Source organism: Delphinapterus leucas, chromosome 2 (genome assembly GCF_059928025.1).
Source record: "Delphinapterus leucas isolate spDelLeu-1000000601 "Yukka" chromosome 2, BTC_Dleu_Yukka2, whole genome shotgun sequence".
Classification (NCBI taxonomy): Eukaryota; Metazoa; Chordata; class Mammalia; order Artiodactyla; family Monodontidae; genus Delphinapterus; species Delphinapterus leucas.
The window spans coordinates 96171720-96190986 of record NC_143130.1 but is presented as its reverse complement, the minus strand read 5'-3'; the positions used below and the strand labels follow the sequence as shown (position 1 = coordinate 96190986).

General features: G+C 44.6%; 1 protein-coding gene across 3 annotated transcripts in view; it reads right to left on the bottom strand.

Annotated features, from left to right (window-relative positions):
* Positions 1-19267, bottom strand: part of VPS39 (VPS39 subunit of HOPS complex) — a 46489-nt gene that overhangs the window by 2497 nt on the left and 24725 nt on the right. For all 3 annotated transcript variants that reach the window (XM_022587379.2, XM_022587380.2, XM_089904850.1), the window contains 15 exons: positions 16864-16984; positions 16631-16751; positions 13428-13557; positions 8659-8801; positions 6388-6531; positions 5787-5928; positions 5040-5126; positions 4638-4711; positions 4213-4311; positions 3452-3569; positions 2827-2955; positions 1687-1789; positions 1422-1467; positions 361-510; positions 61-195 (listed from right to left, as the gene is read on the bottom strand). In XM_022587379.2, coding sequence (XP_022443087.1) covers positions 61-195; positions 361-510; positions 1422-1467; positions 1687-1789; positions 2827-2955; positions 3452-3569; positions 4213-4311; positions 4638-4711; positions 5040-5126; positions 5787-5928; positions 6388-6531; positions 8659-8801; positions 13428-13557; positions 16631-16751; positions 16864-16984 — 1742 coding nt within the window. The remainder of the gene's footprint in view (positions 1-60; positions 196-360; positions 511-1421; positions 1468-1686; positions 1790-2826; positions 2956-3451; positions 3570-4212; positions 4312-4637; positions 4712-5039; positions 5127-5786; positions 5929-6387; positions 6532-8658; positions 8802-13427; positions 13558-16630; positions 16752-16863; positions 16985-19267) is intronic.

Here is a 19267-nt window from a genome sequence, read left to right as displayed (position 1 = left end):
CGCGGTAACTGTCTCACACTGAAAAGTACCCGCCTGCCCTCATGTCTGAAAGGCTCATACCCTCAGGAACTCTGCATGGAGAAGGTTCTTGAGCACTTGATTGAACCGTTTCCTTTGTGCATTCTCTTCCAAGACCTTTTCCAGAAAGATGCGTATATCGTTAATCTGAGTGTTCGCTGGCAGAAGGTTGATGGCCTGGGGACGGGAAGAGAGAAGGGAATAGGGTGAGGCAGGACACAAGTGAGACTGAGGAAATGCCTGACATCACGGAGCTCTCGAACCCCAGTCCCTCCTCTGGCCCCTCTTCTCATTCCATGCTGTCCACACGCGCCCTCCGTCTCCCCGAGAAGAACTCCTGACCTTGGTGGTATCCAGTTTGCCGTGGTGCAGCTCGAGGACCTGCAGGGCAGCTTGGAGGTTGGCTTGTGGCTCCAGCAGTTCCAGCTTGATTGGCCCCAGGCAGTGAACGCTGGGTGGGGACAGGTACATCCGGAGCAGGGACAGATACACCTGTCTCATACACAACAAGCCACGCATGTCAGGCTGGCAGCAACCCTCCCAGAACCCCCAGTGTGACCACACCTATAGGCAAGAGGGTTGGTCTATAGGAACAGCTGTCACGGAGCATTTAAAACCCATCATTTTTCACCTTTTAAAAAATTTCGTAAAGTCAGTCAACTGAAGATGTCAAAAATTAAAGACTGTGCTCTCCCTGAGAGAAAAAAAAATCAAATGCCTTGTATTTGTTTTGCATTACACTGTTAACAAAACGACTCAAAGAGATCCCTCATTTCCTTTGGCTTTGAAGGCTGAGACCCTGCCACGTATTAGCAGGTGAGGATTACCCAAGATGAGATGCTGCATCTCCTACTGGTACCCGTACCACAGAGTTTCTCAGCCTCAGCACTCAATATTCTGGGCCGAATAATTCTTTGCTGGGTCTGTGCTGTGCACTGTTTAATAGCAACTCTGGCCTCCACCTCCTAGATTCCAGTAGCACCCTTACCCCCAGTCATGGCCACCAAAAACGTCTTTGTACATTGACAGATCCATGTGCAATCTAGACAGAGCACACGTGTGCACCTTACCAGAACCATCAGATGTTCCTTCTCAACAGGCTGACCACATAAATTTATTACACAAGTCGGGATTCTTTCGAGAGTAAAGGGGCAGGGGTGCTACGAATAATCACACGGACGACGACAGATGTAAGCCAGAACCATCCCAAGCAAACCAGGATCATGGTCACGCTGCCTCTACCTCAACACGCACGTGCAAAAGCAATCAGCACATTGACCCATGACCTGTCTTATCTTAGCAATTCATACCAGGGTCACCTGTGGCCAAACCAGAGGGGTTAGCTATGCTAAGAGGGACAGCGCAATGCACCCGTGCTCCCTGGGGCCAGGGTCACTACTTACATCTTTGTTGCCATCTTTATTTTGGTCATAATGCTTGTGGCAGTACCTGCAAGGGAGAAAGTGGTCAGACAAGGCCGCTAGAGATAGCGCATCGATGCTGCCTGTGTGAGCAGCCTAACGACAGCAAAATCGGGAGCCAGCACACGAGGTGATTCTCGCTCCTGCTGAAGGGTGGAGGGGTGGCTTTCTTAGCCTCTCACGCCTCTCATCTCTCTGGAGGGCCTCTTTTAGACCCTTGCGAGGTGGGATGACAGGGTCAACGTACTCTTCAGCCATTCTCGTATCCTTCAGGATGTGGACATAGATGAAGAGAGCTTGTTCGTGTTTCCCCATGCGTCCCAGCAGGAGAGCACGCTCTTCTAAGAGGCCTGTGGGGAAAAAGGTGTTTAAGTAACCATCATCCCCACTAGGCATGCCTAAGGCCAGGGGCTAAGCTATTAGAGGAATGGATATTGGGGAAATATAAAAGGGGAAAAATATTTTTATTACTTGGGATTTTTTCAAGGAGAAAATTACTAAAATTTTTAAAAGGGAAGAGGGGAGGGAGCTATTTTAGGAGGTACTTTATCCCATCTTTTTTGTGATTGCTTATAAATGGGGCAACAACTCTTGATGATCAGCCAAGTGCATAATAAGCACCTACAATGTACCAGGCACTTCAGCTAGGTAAACAGACACCTGGTCTCTGCTCTCATGGAGCTTATACATCAGACAGACGTGTGTCTTTTTTCAGACATACGTCTGTCTGATGTATAATTAGACATTACGCCAGATTATAAAAACTGCTAACCAATGAACTTGGCCAAGGATATGTACTGAAGCAAGAAACAGCTTTCGACCTGGCCATCAGTTAGCATGTGGTGGGGCTTCCCTAGTGGCACAGTGGTTAAGAATCCGCTTGCCAATGCAGAGGACACGGGTTCAAGCCCTGGTCCGGTAAGATCCCACATGCCGCGGAGCAACTAAGCCCATGTGCCACAGCTACTGAGCCTGCGCTCTAGGGCCCACGAGCCACAACTACTGAGCCCACGTGCCACAACTACTGAAGCCCACGCGCCTAGAGCCCGTGCTCCGCAACAAGAGAAGCCACCGCAATGAGAAGCCTGCGCACCGCAACGAAGAGTAGGCCCCGCTCGCCGCAACTAGAGAAAGCCCGTGTGCAGCGATCAAGCCTCAACGCAGCCAAAAATAAATAAATAAAAATTAGCATGTGATTCATACCCAAAAGAGACTCCTCTCAAACAAAACTGAGCCTTCAGAGGGGACAGAACAGGAGCACAGGCCTGAAACATGTGGCTTTTCCCAGGCCCAAACTTTTGGAGGGCTGGGGAACTGGTAAAAGGGAAAGATCCGTTTTTGCATTACCTTCTGCTAAAGTGGCTCTGGACCTAAGCCAGACACTCACCATCAAAAGGAAAATCACAGATGAGCCGGCCTGGGTCATAGTAGCTAGAAATTTCCAAGAACTTAAGGAGCTTCCGTCGGTATTCTCCCAGATCTCCTTCTTCCTCACCAGCAGGGACTGGAGCTTTGCCTTTAAGGAAAACCAGGCTCAGCATGAAAGGATGCTGTCGGGCAGCAATGTGGGGTCATTAAGAAAGACAAGAGGGATGGGATTCAATAATCAGAAAGGGCCTCCATGGTGGTTTCCACTTGGCCTTCTCTTAGGTTATGGTCTCTACATGGCCCCAAAACATCAGCTTGAGGAAAGAAGAAAAAAAACCAAGCTGCGTAGAGAAGCACTCTGCTACACAAACCTGTTTCTTATCAGCACAGGCGTCACTCTGCGGACAGATGTGCTCCTTTCCCACCACCAGGGGTGACGCCGAGGGGAGCTAAGAGGTGCCCAGATCCAGGCACCAGCCCCTGAGTCTCACCTGCGGGGTCACTTAGCTGCCCTGGCTCCTCTGAGGCACTTCCTGCCCACCTGGGCCTGCAGAGAAGGTCTTCTTCCCTAAACCACCCATGACACCCTCAGGTCCAGCTCTCCTCTAAGGCCTGGGGCCACCCCGCTTTCCAAGAACTGGTACCTGCAGGGAAGGACAGGAGATACTCCTTCATCAGACCTTGCACCTTCTCACAGTACAGCTGGATCAGGCAGTTGTGGAACCGAGAGCCCGTCTCCTCCCAAACGTGGATGACGTGTTCCTGAGGCAAGATACAGGTCTGCCTGGTACCCTCTGTGCTGTGACCCAGCCCATTGCCCAGGCTCCCTCACATTTTTAAGGCCCAAGAGGTCCCATCCAGGTTGTCCCCTAATTAGGCCACAAATATTACCAAGGGATAGCTCTTCTAAAACCACTGGGAAATTTCACAGTACAACCCAGCAGTATCAGGAATTATTGTCTTGATTTCCAATCAAAGCTCCTTTATAAACTCTGTCTCATAATCCTCCAAATCAGCCCATGTAATTAAGGTTGAGTATTTGCATTCTGGTACTTAGGACTGACTTGCTGTCCTTCGGTCACAGTTGAGTCTGGCTGTACAAATGTGGCTTTGAAATGTTTTTCTCCAGCATCCTTCTCTTTTATCCCTCTGTACGTCATCTTTAGAAGGTAGCATCTTTAAATCTTTAGAAGGTAGCATCAAAAAGTGCCATCTCCAGCTTGGTCTACTGGGATCTCTGTCTTCAGAGGATATTACATTCCTTACATTCCTTCCAATTCCTTCCTTACATTCCTTCCAATCCCCAAGGGACACAAACCCTAATCTGAACTGGCTAATCACTGCCTCATGCAGTCCTGGATCCTGGGTTTGAAGCCTTTTAGTTCAGATCAAAAAAATACCTTACCAGATATGGAATTGCCAGACCCTTAAAATTCTCCACTAAGAAGCCAAGCACTCGGTCTCGCGGCAGAGACTCCACCTCTGGGAGGTCCTCAGTAAATATCTGTTGGAACAAAACCTGAGTTCTAGCAGCAGAACCATCTGATGGCAATTCTTCCAAACGCACATGCGCACAAGCGTAGGGTCAAGGGGACAGACACTGTATGGGAAGGGCATCTGTGGCCAGTTACTATGGGACAGACTAGGTTGCAGGTCTCCTGGCATCTGCACCAGGCTCTTTCCACTCCACTCGTTGCTGTTCCATGTTTCCCAGCCTTTGAAACACCAGAGAACTGCATGAATCCTTCCTCCCCCTCCATCCACTGCCATCTGAAGTAGAATCAGGACCAACCGTGGTGCCAGACAAATCCAAGGGGCTCCGTGACCTACCTTCAGCCCATCCTCTGGAAAGTCTCTCAGCACCCACACTGAGTAGGAGAAAATCAAATGCAGGTTTTCTGTGCCTAGAGGGAAAAGTCAGCAGATGAAGCCCACCCACCCTGCCCATAGGACCTGGAAGGCAGATGCCCAGGTTGCCCAGGATTTATCTTCCGGAGAAGATAGCTCTGTCCAAGCACCAGTCACTCAGGGCTGCTTGGGCCTACCGAGCTGGCTACACACCAAGGAGCTGTCATGGTTCCATCACCAGGGGGACTTTCACCCCAGTCAGAGGAACCCAGTTGGGTGAACATGACGGAGGGAGGGGAATGACCAGTCGGAATCAGAAAGGGAGAGAGGTCAGGTCCACTTGCACCATCCTCTCCCTGCGCCCCTTCCACAAGCTGGACTTACCCAGATGTTGCAGGTATTGCACTGTCCTCTCATGGCCTTTCAGAGGGGAATTCGCTTTCTTGGACTGATCCACCAGCACCTGCAGAGCTGGCCACGAAGCCCAAGAATAAGGTCATGAACCCCTTCCAGAAGGTGTATCTCCTTGGAAAGTCATCACACTGTAAGCAGTTTTTGGCAGGAAAGAGGTCTTTGCAGGAGGCCCCTTTGTCTTGTCACTAACCTTAAACTGGGCACCTACATGCTCTGCTTATCTGTAGCCCTAGCACACCTTTCAAATCTTGTGATCACACAATACTTTGCTTAACTCGTTGGTTCTTTCCATAGATCAAAGAAGTAGAAATGAAGAATAAGTAATTAAAAGAGGACCAAATCTTCTCCCTAGCTTCCCCTTCAGTAATCTTGTGAACAAACTGTGTGAACAAGACAGCATCTAAAGAAAAATCACGAGAAGGCAACAGGCCTGCACACAGTGGGGGACGGCCCCTATCTCAATGATTAACTGAGATTACTTCCCTTTTTCCCTTTGTTGAGCAGAATCTTCAGAGGGGGTTTCTGGGGCACACTGAGTCCACCATCTCCCCAGACTGCCAGCAGTCTCAGTAAAAGCAACTTTCCTTTCTTACCAACGCTTGTCTCTCTCTCGTGTATTGATTTTTGAGCGGGGAGCAGCCGGACCTGATTCGGTAACAACACCTCAGTCAAAATACAAGAGACTCTCCCAACCACAGAAACCTCTCCTCCAGTCACCTTTCTCATGGAGCCCCTTCTTCTCGTACAGGATGATCAGTTCGCTGTACTTGTGAGCCTTCTTCAGCACGTGCTCGCTCTCTTCGATGTGGCAGTGGTTGTTCTCCAGGCGCAGCAAGGGGGCCACCAGGGCCACGTTCGTCTGCAGAGGAGGCAGGATTTCAGCAGAAGCTGCTTCCTGGGGAGCCCGCCCCTTCCCCAGCCCCGGCCTGCTTCAGGCTGAAACACCAGGGGTGTGACAAGCAAGAGAGAGCAAACAACCCTTTGCCAGGACTACAGGTAGTACCTTGTAAAGCATTTATGCTCTTTCAAACAACATGTTTCAAGGGTTTTCTTGGGAGAGGGAGGGTAAAGAAAGGGGAAATTTTCTTTGGGGAAATACTGTCCCTGTTCACCTCATAGCACTAACCCCCATCTTAGCAGAGAAGACCAGCCCACTGTAAGATTCTGGGTCAACATCTCGCCGTATCCCCTCAATTCCAAGAAGCTCACAGACGTCAGGCCAAGAGTAGCTGGTTCCTGTCATCAAAGGCTTCACTCTTACCAGGGGCAGGGACCCCAGAGTAGGGGACTGTGGGGACCCGAGTGCTGGAGGACTCACATGGAGGTAGCACTTGAGCAGGGTGGTGTCAATGATTTGCAGCAGCTTCTTCTTGGATTTGATGGTAGGAGTGCCTTCCATGAGCGGGGAGGTGCTAGACTGGTGATCAGAGTCATTCAGCTTCTTGACCAATTGGCTTCGTTTCTGCCAAGGCCAAAAATGCGGGGTCAAGGCCAGGACTAAATCTTTCTTTATCACCCGAGCTACTAGGCAATTCCAAATACGTCTAAATCAGCTCACACCTACCCACCCTGATCCCACATTAGCATTCAATTTTTATCAGGGATCAAAATAGATGACCACCAAATCACCAGACACAAAGACAATTATCTACTGAGTATTTACTACAGACCAGGCACTATGCCAAGCACTTTATATATTATCCTATTGTAAACCTAAAACAAATGCAGGTAATATTAGCCCCATTTTATAAGTGAAGAACCTAAGGCACAGATATTAGATACCTCCTAAGTGGCAGAGGCAGATTTCAAATTAGGGTCTGATTCCAAAGCCCCTGTTCTTTTCTTTTTTTAAATCAACTTTATTGAGGTATAAGTTATATACAATAAAATGTACCCCTTAAAAGTATACTATCAGGGGCTTCCCTGGTGGCGCAGTGATTGAGAGTCCGCCTGCTGATGCAGGGGACACGGGTTCGTGCCCCGGTCCGGGAAGATCCCACATGCCGCAGAGTGGCTGGGCCCGTGAGCCATGGCTGCGGAGCCTGTGCGTCCGGAGCCTGTGCTCCGCAACGGGAGAGGCCACAACAGTGAGAGGCCCACGTACCGCAAAAAAAAAAAAAAAAAAAAAAGTATACTATCATATGCGTTTTGACAGATATATACATGCATGTAACCACCATCCCAATCAAAATACGAAACATTTCTGTTACCCCTGAAAGTTCCCTTGTGCTCTTCCCAAAGAATCTCACCCACCCTCTACCCCCACTGATCTGATTTCTATCACTAGAGATTACTTTTCCCCTGTTCTCGAACTTTATATAAACAGAATCATCCAGTTTTTACTATTTTGTGTCTGACACGCCCATGGTCTTATTTGTTCCACCAACTCTGTGGCACAATGCTCATGTCAGTTACCTCCACACATTCCAAGCTCAGTGGAGAAGGCCAGGGAAAAATGTATGCTTGAAGTCCCCTAAAGCTAAGATGTTGAAAATAGAGGGTCTTCTGTGATGCCACACGCTCGGGAGACTTTCTGTCCCGGGAACCTTTTTTCACTTGGCTCATGGGGTGTGCAGTATGCAGACAGAGGCAAGTTTGTGGCTGTCAGCCACCCCTGGAACCCAATGTCAAGGAAGTGCCAAAGCAATGGATGCCTGGCTGGACCTGTGGGACACCCACTGACCCAGAAGCAGGTGATGGGAAGCTGGCTTACAATTTTCCTAGCAATATTTCTCATGCCCATCCAGAGGACCCCTTACAAAGGTCAGCAGAACACTTCTGGGAAAAAATTTAGTAAGTTCTCTGACTCTGAGTGGGTGAACAGGAAATAAATAATAACCTTCTGCACAGAAATGTAGGGTTCAGAGGCTTCAATGGAGACATTAGTTTTAGTGCTGACATGAAAATTTCACTTATCTGCCATAACAGTAAATTGAAAATAATTTAAGTCTAAATACTCCCCGTAAAAAAAACATGTCATAGAAGAATATTTAAAGACAGGGAAGGACTTTCCTAATATGTGGCTAAATGTTTTAAAAGTAAGCTATAAAATAATATATAGCTTGATATCCATTTGTAATAAGTAAACTAATATATAAATAAACAAAAATTATTCACAGGTACAAATAAAAGTCTGGAAGGACAACACTAAAATGTCAGTTAATTTTCTCTGGGTGGTAGAGCTATAGGTGATTTTTATTTTTGTTTTATACTTTTCTGTGTTTTCCAAGTTTGCTGCATAGAGCAGGTATTTTTTCCAAAAGTATATATGTTCCCAAAAAGTTTGTTTTAAAAAATGTATTCTTTTCTATCAACTAAACTTTTCTGTTTTTATTTCCTACAATAGCTTAGTGTGAATTTACCATGAACTGAATGTGTTTCCTGGTATCAGGATTTAGCAAAAAAGAGCTCAATACTATTGTTAAGCAGGGAGATGAAGCAGAAAAAAATGTCCCCCCCCGCCAGACTTCAATAGTGTTCATTTATGGAACACCTGTGGCATTATAGAAGGCCCCCAGTTCCCTGCCATAGAGAAGCAGGTACTGGAACTTCCAGGTAAGCTCTTCCATATACTTCTGTATATACCTACCTGTGTCAGGTAGTCAATCAGAGCTAAGTGAGCCTTCTCCAACTCAGCCCCAGAGAGCACAGGCAGCGGGTTAGGATACTGTAGTTGCTTCCTGTAGTCTGTGGGTAGCAGGTCTGGGTACAGGCCCATCACATGTGTAGGATCTACATGGAAGGTAAACATGATTCCCCAGAAAGGAACACAGCAATTTAAGGATAAACTAAAACAAGACTAGTTCTACAGCAATATAAGTTCCAGACTGACTTTTTAAAACGAATGACTCTTGGGGCTTCCCTGATGGCACAGTGGTTAAGAATCCACCTGCCAATGCAGGGGACATGGGTTCGAGCCCTGGTCTGGGAAGATCCCACATGCCAAGGAGCAACTAAGCCCATGCGCCACAACTACTGAGCCTGCATTCTACAGCCTGCGAGCCAGAACTACTGAAGCCCGTGTGCCTAGAGCCCGTGCTCCACAACAAGAGAAGTCACCGCAATGAGAAGCCCGCGCACCGCAACGAAGAGTAGCCCCTGCTTACCGCAACTACAGAAAGCCGGCGCACAGCAACGAAGACCCAACGCATCCAAAAAAAAAAAAAGAATGGCTACTACCAAAAAGACAAGAAATAATAAGTGTTGGTAAGAACGTGGAGAAAAGGGAACCCTTATGCACTGTTGGTGGGAATGTAAATTGGTGCACCTACTAGGGAAAACAGTATGGAGGTTCTTCAAAAATTTAAAAATAGAACTACCATACAATCTAACAATTCCACTTCTGGGTATTTATCCAAAGAAAATAAAAACACTAATTCAAAAAAATATATGCACGCTAATGTTCACTGCAGCATTATTTTTGCCAAGACATGGAAGCAACCTAAGTGTCCATCGATACATGAATGGGTAAAGAGGATGTGGCATATATATATATGCACACAACGGAATATTAGTCATAAAAAGGAATGAAATTTGCCATTTGCAACAACACGGATGGACCTAGAGGGTATTATACTACGTGTGATAGATTTTTTAATCTGAATTGGCTCATGTGCAGCTGGTAAGTGGGAGAATGGTGTAGGTATGAGGCAAAAGTTGTTTTGGTTGGTATGCAATTTTCCCCAGCTTGTTAATGCTTTGAAGTGACCAGGGGCAAGCTTTCTTATAATTAATGAGAAACTTAACTTATATAGGAAGATCTAAAGAAAAGAGCTGAAAATCCTATAAATCAGTGCAAGTAATGGCTGATTAGTAGCTTCAAAAACCACTATACTTTCTACTAAGTTAAGCCATCTGGGGAAGATGAGAGTAAAAATGAAGCAAAGGTGTTTCCTAGGGGCTTCCCTGGTGGTGCAGTGGTTGAGAATCCGCCTGCCGATGCAGGGGACACGGGTCCATGCCCCGGTCCGGGAAGATCCCACATGCCGTGGAGCGGCTGGGCCCGTGAGCCATGGCCGCTGAGCCTGCGTGTCCGGAGCCTGTGCCCCGCAATGGGAGAGGCCACAACAGTGAGAGGCCTGCGTACCTCAAAAAAAAAAAAAAAAAAAAAGATGTTTCTGCCCCATTAATTGTTTTGGAGGTCTCATAAAGAAGTCTGCACCCAGGATCAGATTTTTTACTTTGATGAAACTAGTTTCTATCAGAAGCAAATGTTCTCAAAGATCTTATCTCAAAAGAGAAAGCACAGCCCCAGAGTTTAAGATAGCAAAGGACTATCATGCTGGGTACCAAAAACAGTGGGAATTTCATTTCAGTAGGATAGCTATTTTTATCCAGTTCCAGTTACAAAGCTGCCTAGGATTTGAGTGGTCTGCTCCAATGTTATTTGCCCCTTAAGTCCTGTTATTTTTCATATTTGTTATAGAACATAAGGTTCTGCAGGACCACATTCAAGGCATTATAGCAAAAATGCCTGTACCTCGATACATATAAAAAAGGGCACCCTGGGTGCCACACGAATATTCTGGCCATTGTAAGGGATCTAGCCTCCCTACTATAAGCAAATAAAGGGACATTCTATTGATATATCAGTCTCATGTGTCAGGGTCAATCTGTCACTAGGGGTCTGATGATCTCTGAATATACTAAGAATATCTACTATAGGACCTAAGGACCAGTCCTTACACTGAAGTCAGTCAATGGAGATGCTGCCCGAAAGGCCCCAAAGGCCCAGTCAATAGCCAGCTGTCCCCAGACCACATCACCACCAGCACATACCTCCTGCTGCTGGTAAGGGTCCACTTGTGCCTTATCTTCCCTATTAGACTGCTCTTTGAAAGCAGAATTCCTGTCTGATTACTGTTGCCTGGGGCCCAGCAGAATGCACTGCACTCTCTTAAGAGTTCAGTATATATTTGTGGAGTGAACAAGTTAATAAGTAGTAGCTTCATTAGGATTGATTTTCAAGTACAAGTATTGTTGGTACATGGAAAAAGGGTTAAGTTTTTACAGCAGTTCTAGCTTATTATTCCAGTGTCTTCCCAAAGAGCTGGTGGCGTACTGAAAACAAATGCCCCAACTGAGTTCATTCAGAGGAAGGATGGTAAATATTTATCAATTTCAGGGTACCCAGCTTCCATCCTCCTTCTTAAGAGCAAACTATTTCATTTTGGTGGGCTCCTTCTTCCAGACCACGTGTCATCTTGGTGGGAGAACAGTTCAGGCAACTATCTTTGCCTTTAGAAGCAGAGTGTAGCCACAACCTCCTTTCCCACCCCTAGGACAGTCAGGAGTGAGACCATGACCTAATCCTGGCCAATCAGATCCCTTTGATCTTGAGAAAGTGATTCAAGGATGACAAGCAGTATGGCACAAATCAACATATATCCAGTCCTACACGCTTCTTTTATGTAATGCTGATACTCCTCCATCATGAGGTGGGGTCTGTGTTCCCTTGCCTTGAACTTGGAAAGCCCTTGTAAATCAATAGAATACAGGAGAAGTGACCATCGTAAAAGGCACTGAGGCTTCCACCTAGGCCTCCTGGATCACTCACTCCAGGAAAAGCTAGTCACTCTGCATGAGGACACTCAAGCAACCCTATGGAGATACCCACCTGGACAAGAACTGAGGTCCCCAGCCCATAACCAGCCAACATGTGAACTATGAGAGTGAGCCACCTTGGAAGTAGATCCTCTAGCCTAGTCAAGACTTCAGACAAAGGTAGCCCAGCCAGTACACAACTGCAACCACATGAGAGACCCCAAGCAAGAACTGCCCAGCTGAGCACTTCCCAAATTCCTAACCAACAGATACCAAGAGAGATAACAGACGATTTGTTATTTTAAGTCACTAACTTCTGGGATAATTTGCTACATGACATTAGACAGCTAATACAAGCTGATGGGGGCAACTTTTATTGAGGATGCAACAACAGGGGAGGTGGTGGCAGTAACAGCTAAGGAAGTGGCTGTGCCGGTGGAGGACTACCTCGGCTGTCCTGGCTACAGAGGGATTACTGTCCAGCTTCCTATTTCCTGCTGGGAGGTCCTCCGGAGCAACCTTGGTTCCTACTATTCCCAAGCCTGGTCCCCCATTCATTTGGTAGGCTCCTCCACCTGCCATTCCCTTAATATTCCAATAAGCCATGCTTAATTTAACCAGATACTGTTTGAATTCTCCAGAATTGGTCTCTACTGCTGACAACCAAGAACCTTAACTGATACAGGGAGTTACCACAGTTTATTGCTGGCCAAGGTCAAGGGAAGATGCAAGAAAGGTAAACAAAGAGGAGAAAAAAAGAGGAGATAGAGAGTCAAACCAAGTATATATAGATTGATCTAAATTAAGCAAAAATGGAATGTACCCAAATGAAAAATTTAATAATAATAACAGCAAACACTTACCTGGCATTTATTAAGTACCACACTGTTCTAAGCGCTTTCCTGTTCTAAGCACTTGACATAATCCTCACTGCCACACCATGAGGTGAGTAGTATTATTCTCCCTGTTTTGCAGAGGAGAAAGCTGAAGCAGAGAGAGTCCAGTCTGCCTGAGGTCAGGCAGTCTGCCTCCGAAGTACCTGCTCCTCATCACAATGCTCTAGTGTCTAGAGAGCTTTTAGGACACTGAGAAAAGAAAGGGATTTGCAGCACTGCCCTACGTGGCTCTTAAAAATGACCTACAGGTGGGACTTCCCTGGTGGTGCAGTGGTTAAGAATCCGGCTGCCAATGCAGGGGACACGGGCTCGATTCCTGGTCTGGAAGATCCCACAAACTGCGGAGCAACTAAGCCTGTGTGCCACAACTACTGAGCCCACGCGCCTAGAGCCCGAGCTCTGAACAAGAGAAGTCACTGCAGTGAGAAGCCCACGCACCGCAACGAAGAGTAGCCCTCACTCGCCGCAGCTAGAGAAAAGCCCGCGTGCATCAACGAAGACCCAACGCAGCCAAAAATAAATAAATTAAATTAATAAATTTTTTAAAAAATGACCTACTGTTGAATCCTACTAAGTTCAGGCCAGTGACTTTTGTCTAGAACAGCAGTCAATAACCACTAGATGATCAAACACACATGTGTTGACTTGAATGACTTTCTGTTACCTTCCTCTAATGGCAAGGGCAAAGCATCCCAGAAAACTGGAAGTCTGTATATGTAGGTGAGACCAGAGTCGTAAGATCAGGACTGTAAATATGTAGCCACATGGCCACCCACAGGATCCTGTTAGGTACGAGGATCAATTTAGATGAGCGTAAACTTTCCCCATTCTCAGAAGTCTGGTGTCATTTCTCCCCATCCTTTCCAGTTCCCCCTCCCTCGATTTAGTTCCTTATCCCTGGGCCATACCCACTTGTTACCTGTGCCAAGTTTAGCAAAGACCTGCATGGACTCATCAAAACGCTTCTGGCAGAAGAGGTTGAAGGCATACAAGTTCTTGATGTGATGGATCTGTTGCTGTTTTTCACTGTCGGAATCATCTTTCATTTCCTGATAAGAGAATATAATAGGTAGGAGCTCACTCACTCAACAAATATTTATTCAGTATACACCAGGTTATCAGACAATACCCTGAAACATGCTATGCCCTCACAGACTGCCCTTACATTCTAATCATAAGTCACTATGCAATTAAAATACAATAGGGTTCCTACAAAATACCTGACCAGTACTCCTGAAAACTGTCAGGGTCGTGAAAAACAAGGAAAGACTAAGAAACTGCCACAGCTCAGAGGACGCTAAGAATGCATGACAGCTAAATACAACGTGATTTCTGGATTTGAACCTGGAACAGAAAAAGGGACATTACTGGAAAAACTTGGTGAAATCTGAATAAAGTCTAGAGTTTAGTTTTAAAACAAAAAATCAAAACAAAACAGGGTGAGTGATGACAGAAGCATGTGGGTAGGGTATTCAGTCTAGTGTGAGTAGTGGGTCCAGGAAGGCTCCCAGGAGGAACGTAAACTGAGACACAAAGGATGAGCTGGAGTTGGCCAGGTGAGGCTGGCAGGTGACAGACGGGAGGAGATTCCAAGCCAAGAGGACAGCAAGTGTGCGCAGGGCCCTAAAATGACAGAGAGAACATGGCCTGCTCAAGGAATGAAAGACGTTTAACACAGCTGGCACAGTTGGGAAAGGTCCTGTTCACAGTAAAATCCAAATAAATAGAGCTACTTATTATCTCTGCTTCTTCCTTTAACCTTTTCCCCCCTTATATCCTTTTTAACCAATCTTTGCCACATTTAATTTCTTCCTTTGAAATGTCTCTCCACGTCAACTATACCCCAATTTTAAAAAAAAAAGGTCTCTCCATGTTTTCCCTTCTTTTCTTTTCCTCTTCTATTGCGTTCACCCTAGTCCAGGCCATCATCAGCATGTTGCCACGCTTGGGCTAAGCTCTCCTGCTTGGTGTTTTAAAGGCTCTCAAAGCCTGGCACAGCCTCCTTAGCTAGGTTATTCCCAGACATTCAAGCCACACCCTACATGCCAGTCAGGATGGCCTCCAAACATCCTGGAAATACTTGTTTCCACACTTGTTTTCACTTCTTCTTCTTCTTTTTTTTTTAGATGTTGGGGGTAGGAGTTCATTAATTAATTTATTTATTTATAGCTGTGTTGGGTCTTCGTTTCTGTGCAAGGGCTCTCTCTAGTTGTGGCAAGCGGGGGCCATTCTTCATCGCGGCGCGCGGGCCTCTCACTGTCGCGGCCTCTCTTGTTGCGGAGCACAGGCTCCAGGCGCGCAGGCTCAGTAGCTGTGGCTCACGGGCCTAGTCGCTCTGCGGCATGTGGCATCCTCCCAGACCAGGGCTCGAACCCGTGTCCCCCGCATTGGCAGGCAGATTCTCAACCACTGCACCACCAGGGAAGCCCTGTTTTCACTTGTTTAACTTCCTCGGGCTCTGTAACTCTCCCTGTTTCCTGCTCCTGCTCCTACCTATCCTTAAAAGGTCCAACCTTAGGATGCCTTTTCCAGCCCAAAACAAAGTTTAGTACATAACTGCCCTCTGAAAGTTTCATGTACGTTCTCTGATTAATTTAAATAAAAGATAGGTTCCTCAAGAGCTAAGATGATATCAAACAACCTTCTTTTGTCATAGAGCAGAACACCTAGTAAGTACAAGCCTAGAAAAGAGAAGGGAAAATGGAAACCCACTTCCATCTTCTCTACTGAAGATTTAACAGACAACCTGCAGCAGGAAGATCACTGGAAAGACCTGAGACCTTCCTTTTAAGAAAAACAGATACTAAAAAAAGCTATGTGCTACATAATACCCTTTTTATAAAGTTCAAAAACTAAATACATATTCAAGAACACAAATATATATGAAAGATTAAACAAAAAAATGTTAAGGGCACGATAAACACAAAGTTAGGATAATGGCTGTGTCTGGAGGGTAGGCAGAGGGATGGGATGGGGAGGGACATATAGGTTATGTAAGTTATTTTGGGGGGATAGGATGGTGGGTTCATGGGTATCATTATTTTAAAAATGAAAATAAAATAATTTAGAGAAACAGATGAGTGGGGAGAAAAATAGTAAGATGCTAAAATTAAATGGCCCAAGACAGAAACAATCTATGGTATATTAAATGTGTCTAACTACTAAGACGGGATTTTTGTTTTATATCTAGAACTTATACACCCAAAATAAATGTTGCTCTTCAAAAGTATACACCATATAGAATTATAAACATATGTATTCCAAAATTTGTGCCCACTGTTTTCCTTTCAGAAGTAATTTATAAGATAATCTGAAAACTAAGTTTTCCTACTATTATCTTCAAAAAATCTCTTCTCTTTTACCAAATTAGCACTGTCCAGTTTAATGACTAAGTGAGGCTTGGAATGACTTTTAGTTGTTTCATAAAATCAAATCCACCCTTTAGAGATGACAATAATCACCACTGGGGATGTTTAAAAGAATAAGACAAGACTTTAAAGTCAATCTCCAAGAAGTGTTTTGGCAATGAGAGCATCACTGAAAGAACAGAATGGTCAGTACTTTGCTGTGAGTAACATCCCACAAGTAACATCCCATCCATTCAAGGAGAGTGAGTCTTGTGACTGCAGCCCTGCTGAATTGAATGTAGCAACCTGAGGTGGGTTCAGAATACCTAAAGAAGGCCTACTTACCCAAGCCCAGGAGACTACTGGTGAAAGGGATTTTGAGAGGCCCTGTAGTTGTTGCATTCAACCACACTGTAATCTTGACAGTTATGACTGTTATTTTAATGTTAGCATTGTCCTTAATTTTTCAAGGCCATACCATATCTATTAAATTATTTTACTGTCCTATTAATTCTATGAAATACTAGTATAATTTAGTATAATTTGCATTCATTCTACATTTGACAGATAAGCAAACTGAGATAGTGAAATCATTTAGAGTCACATAGATATTTTATGGCAGGGTCAGATCCTGAATCCAAGCCCCCTGACTTTCAGCTCTGTGTTTATTCCTCCAGTCCAAACTAAATAAGAACATCTAAACTAAAATCCGCTACTCTGGAGAACAATGAGGAAGGCCCATTTCTCACACCCAAATCTCAGAAACAAGACTTACTGCAAGCTGCAGAGCCAATTCAAACTGCTTGTCCTGGAGAAGCTGTTGGATTTGGGTTGCCATGGGGACTGGAATGAGTCTCCAAACAAAATGGTTGCTGGCCACATAGATAATGTTTGATCTGGAGACAGGAGTAAGAGGATTAGCAAAAGAGCACTGGCTTTATGATAACACAGATAACTTTAAAGCTTTGCAGTAATATGGCAGCTACAGTCAAGAAAGAAATTCCTTACCCTCCTGAGGTAATGAAACGGGGCCTTTGCAATTCAATGCTCTGGACCAGAAGCCTTGGCTCAAATGTCCGGATCTCCACATATCGAGGCAACACTGCAATGATGTAGGGAGGCTGGTGCTCTGCACAAGAGAGAACATCTTGAGTTGCGCTTCTGTTCTAAGCCTTTAGGGTTATGGACTGTTTCAGCTTCTCAGTTCTAAGCTGCACTTGGATCTCCAAATGGTCCACTAGTCAAATACCAAGCCAGGATCCTACACTGTGATATACAAAGAAAAAAAAAATGTTTGTCTCAGTGATGCTAAATCTCCTGCACAAAAAAGATGCATCCAGCTTTGCTCAGAGGGACGTGACTCCACTCCTACTGTTTCCCCGAGAGAGCTGGGTGAAAGCGTCACTGGCTCCTTTCTCATTCGTCACAAAGCCAGGCCAGGCCAAGGCCAGCTGCAGCTCCCCTAACAATGAGTCAGTGGGAGAACAAGGTTACATAACTTCTTTCATTCTCTTAGGAAAGGCAAGAGGAGGGCAACTTCTCTTTTTTTTTTTCCCTAAAATTATGCTAGAGAAAGAGATCCACATTTCTGGCCAATGTTATTTCTGCTTGAGATTTTCACAGTGAAAAGATGCAGAACTCCACCTAATGCTCAATGGTTCACAGAGAAGGCAGCTGGATGGCATTCTCAGTGTAGCCATTTTCTTACATGAGGTAACTAGTGTGTCAAATTCATAAAAACAGAAAGTAGAATGGTGCCAAGGGCTGAGGGAGGGGAAAATGGGTTCTTGTTTAATAGGTACAGAGTTTTAGTTTTACAAGATGAAAAAGTTCTGAAATGTGCTGCATGACAATGTGAATATACATAACACTACTGAACTGTGCACTTAAAAATGGTTAAGGTCAAATTGAAGGATAAAAAACCATATGATCATCTCAACAGATGCAGAAAAAGCTTTCAATAAAATTCAACACCCATTTATGATAAAAACTCTCCAGAAAGTAGGCATAGAGAGAAATTACCTCAACATAATAAAGGCCATATATGACAAACCCACAGCCAACATCGTTCTCAATGGTGAAAAACTGAAAGAATTTCCTCTAAGATCAGGAACAAAACAAGGCTGCCCACTCTCACCACTATTATTCAACAGTTTTGGAAGTTTTAGCCACAGCAATCAGAGAAGAAAAAGAAATAAAAGGAATACAAATTGGAAAAGAAGAAGTAAAGCTGTCACTGTTTGCAGATGACATGACACTACACATAGAAAATCCTAAAGATGCTACCAGAAAACTACTACAGCTAATAAATGAATTCGGTAAAGTAGCAAGATATAAAATTAATGCACAGAACTCTCTTGCATTCCTATACACTAATGATGAAAAATCTGAAAGGGAAATTAAGGAAACACTCTCATTTACCACTGCAACAAAAAGAATAAAATACCTAGGAATAAACCCACCTAAGGAGATAAAAGACCTGTATGCAGAAAACTATATGACACTGATGAAAGAAATTAAGATGATACCAACATATGGAGAGATATACCATGTTCTTGGATTGGAAGAATCAACATTGTGAAAATGATTATACTACCCAAAGAAATCTACAGATTCAATGCAATCCCTATCAAATTACCAATGGCATTTTTCACAGAACTAGAACAAAAAATTTCACAATTTGTATGGAAATACAAAAGACCCTGAATAGCCAAAGCAATCTTGAGAAAGAAAAACGGAGCTGGAGGAATCAGGCTCCCTGATTTCAGACTACACTACAAAGCTACAGTAATCAAGACAATATGGTACTGGCACAAAAACAGAAATATAGATCGATGGAACAGGATAGAAAGCCCAGAGATAAACCCATGCATATATGGTCACCTTATCTTTGACAAAGGAGGCAAGAATATACAATGGAGAAAAGACAGCCTCTTCAATAAGTGGTGCTGGGAAAACTGGACAGCTACATGTAAAAGAATGAAATTAGAACACTTCCTAACACCATACACAAAAATAAGCTCAAAATGGATTAAAGACATAAATGTAGGCCAGACACTATAAAACTCTTAGAGGAAAACATAGGAAGAACAGTCTTTGACATAAATCACACCAAGATCCTTTTTGACCCACCTCCTAGAGAAATGGAAATAAAAACAAAAATAAACAAATGGGACCTAATGAAACTCAAAAGCTTTTACACAGCAAAGGAAACCATAAACAAGACGAAAAACAACCCTCAGAAAGGGAGAAAATATTTGCAAATGAAGCAACTGACAAAAGATTAATCTCCAAAATATACAAGCAGCTCATGTAGCTCAATATCAAAAAAACAAACAACCCAATCCAAAAATGGGCAGAAGACATAAATAGACATTTTTCCAAAGAAGATATAGAGATTGCCAACACACAC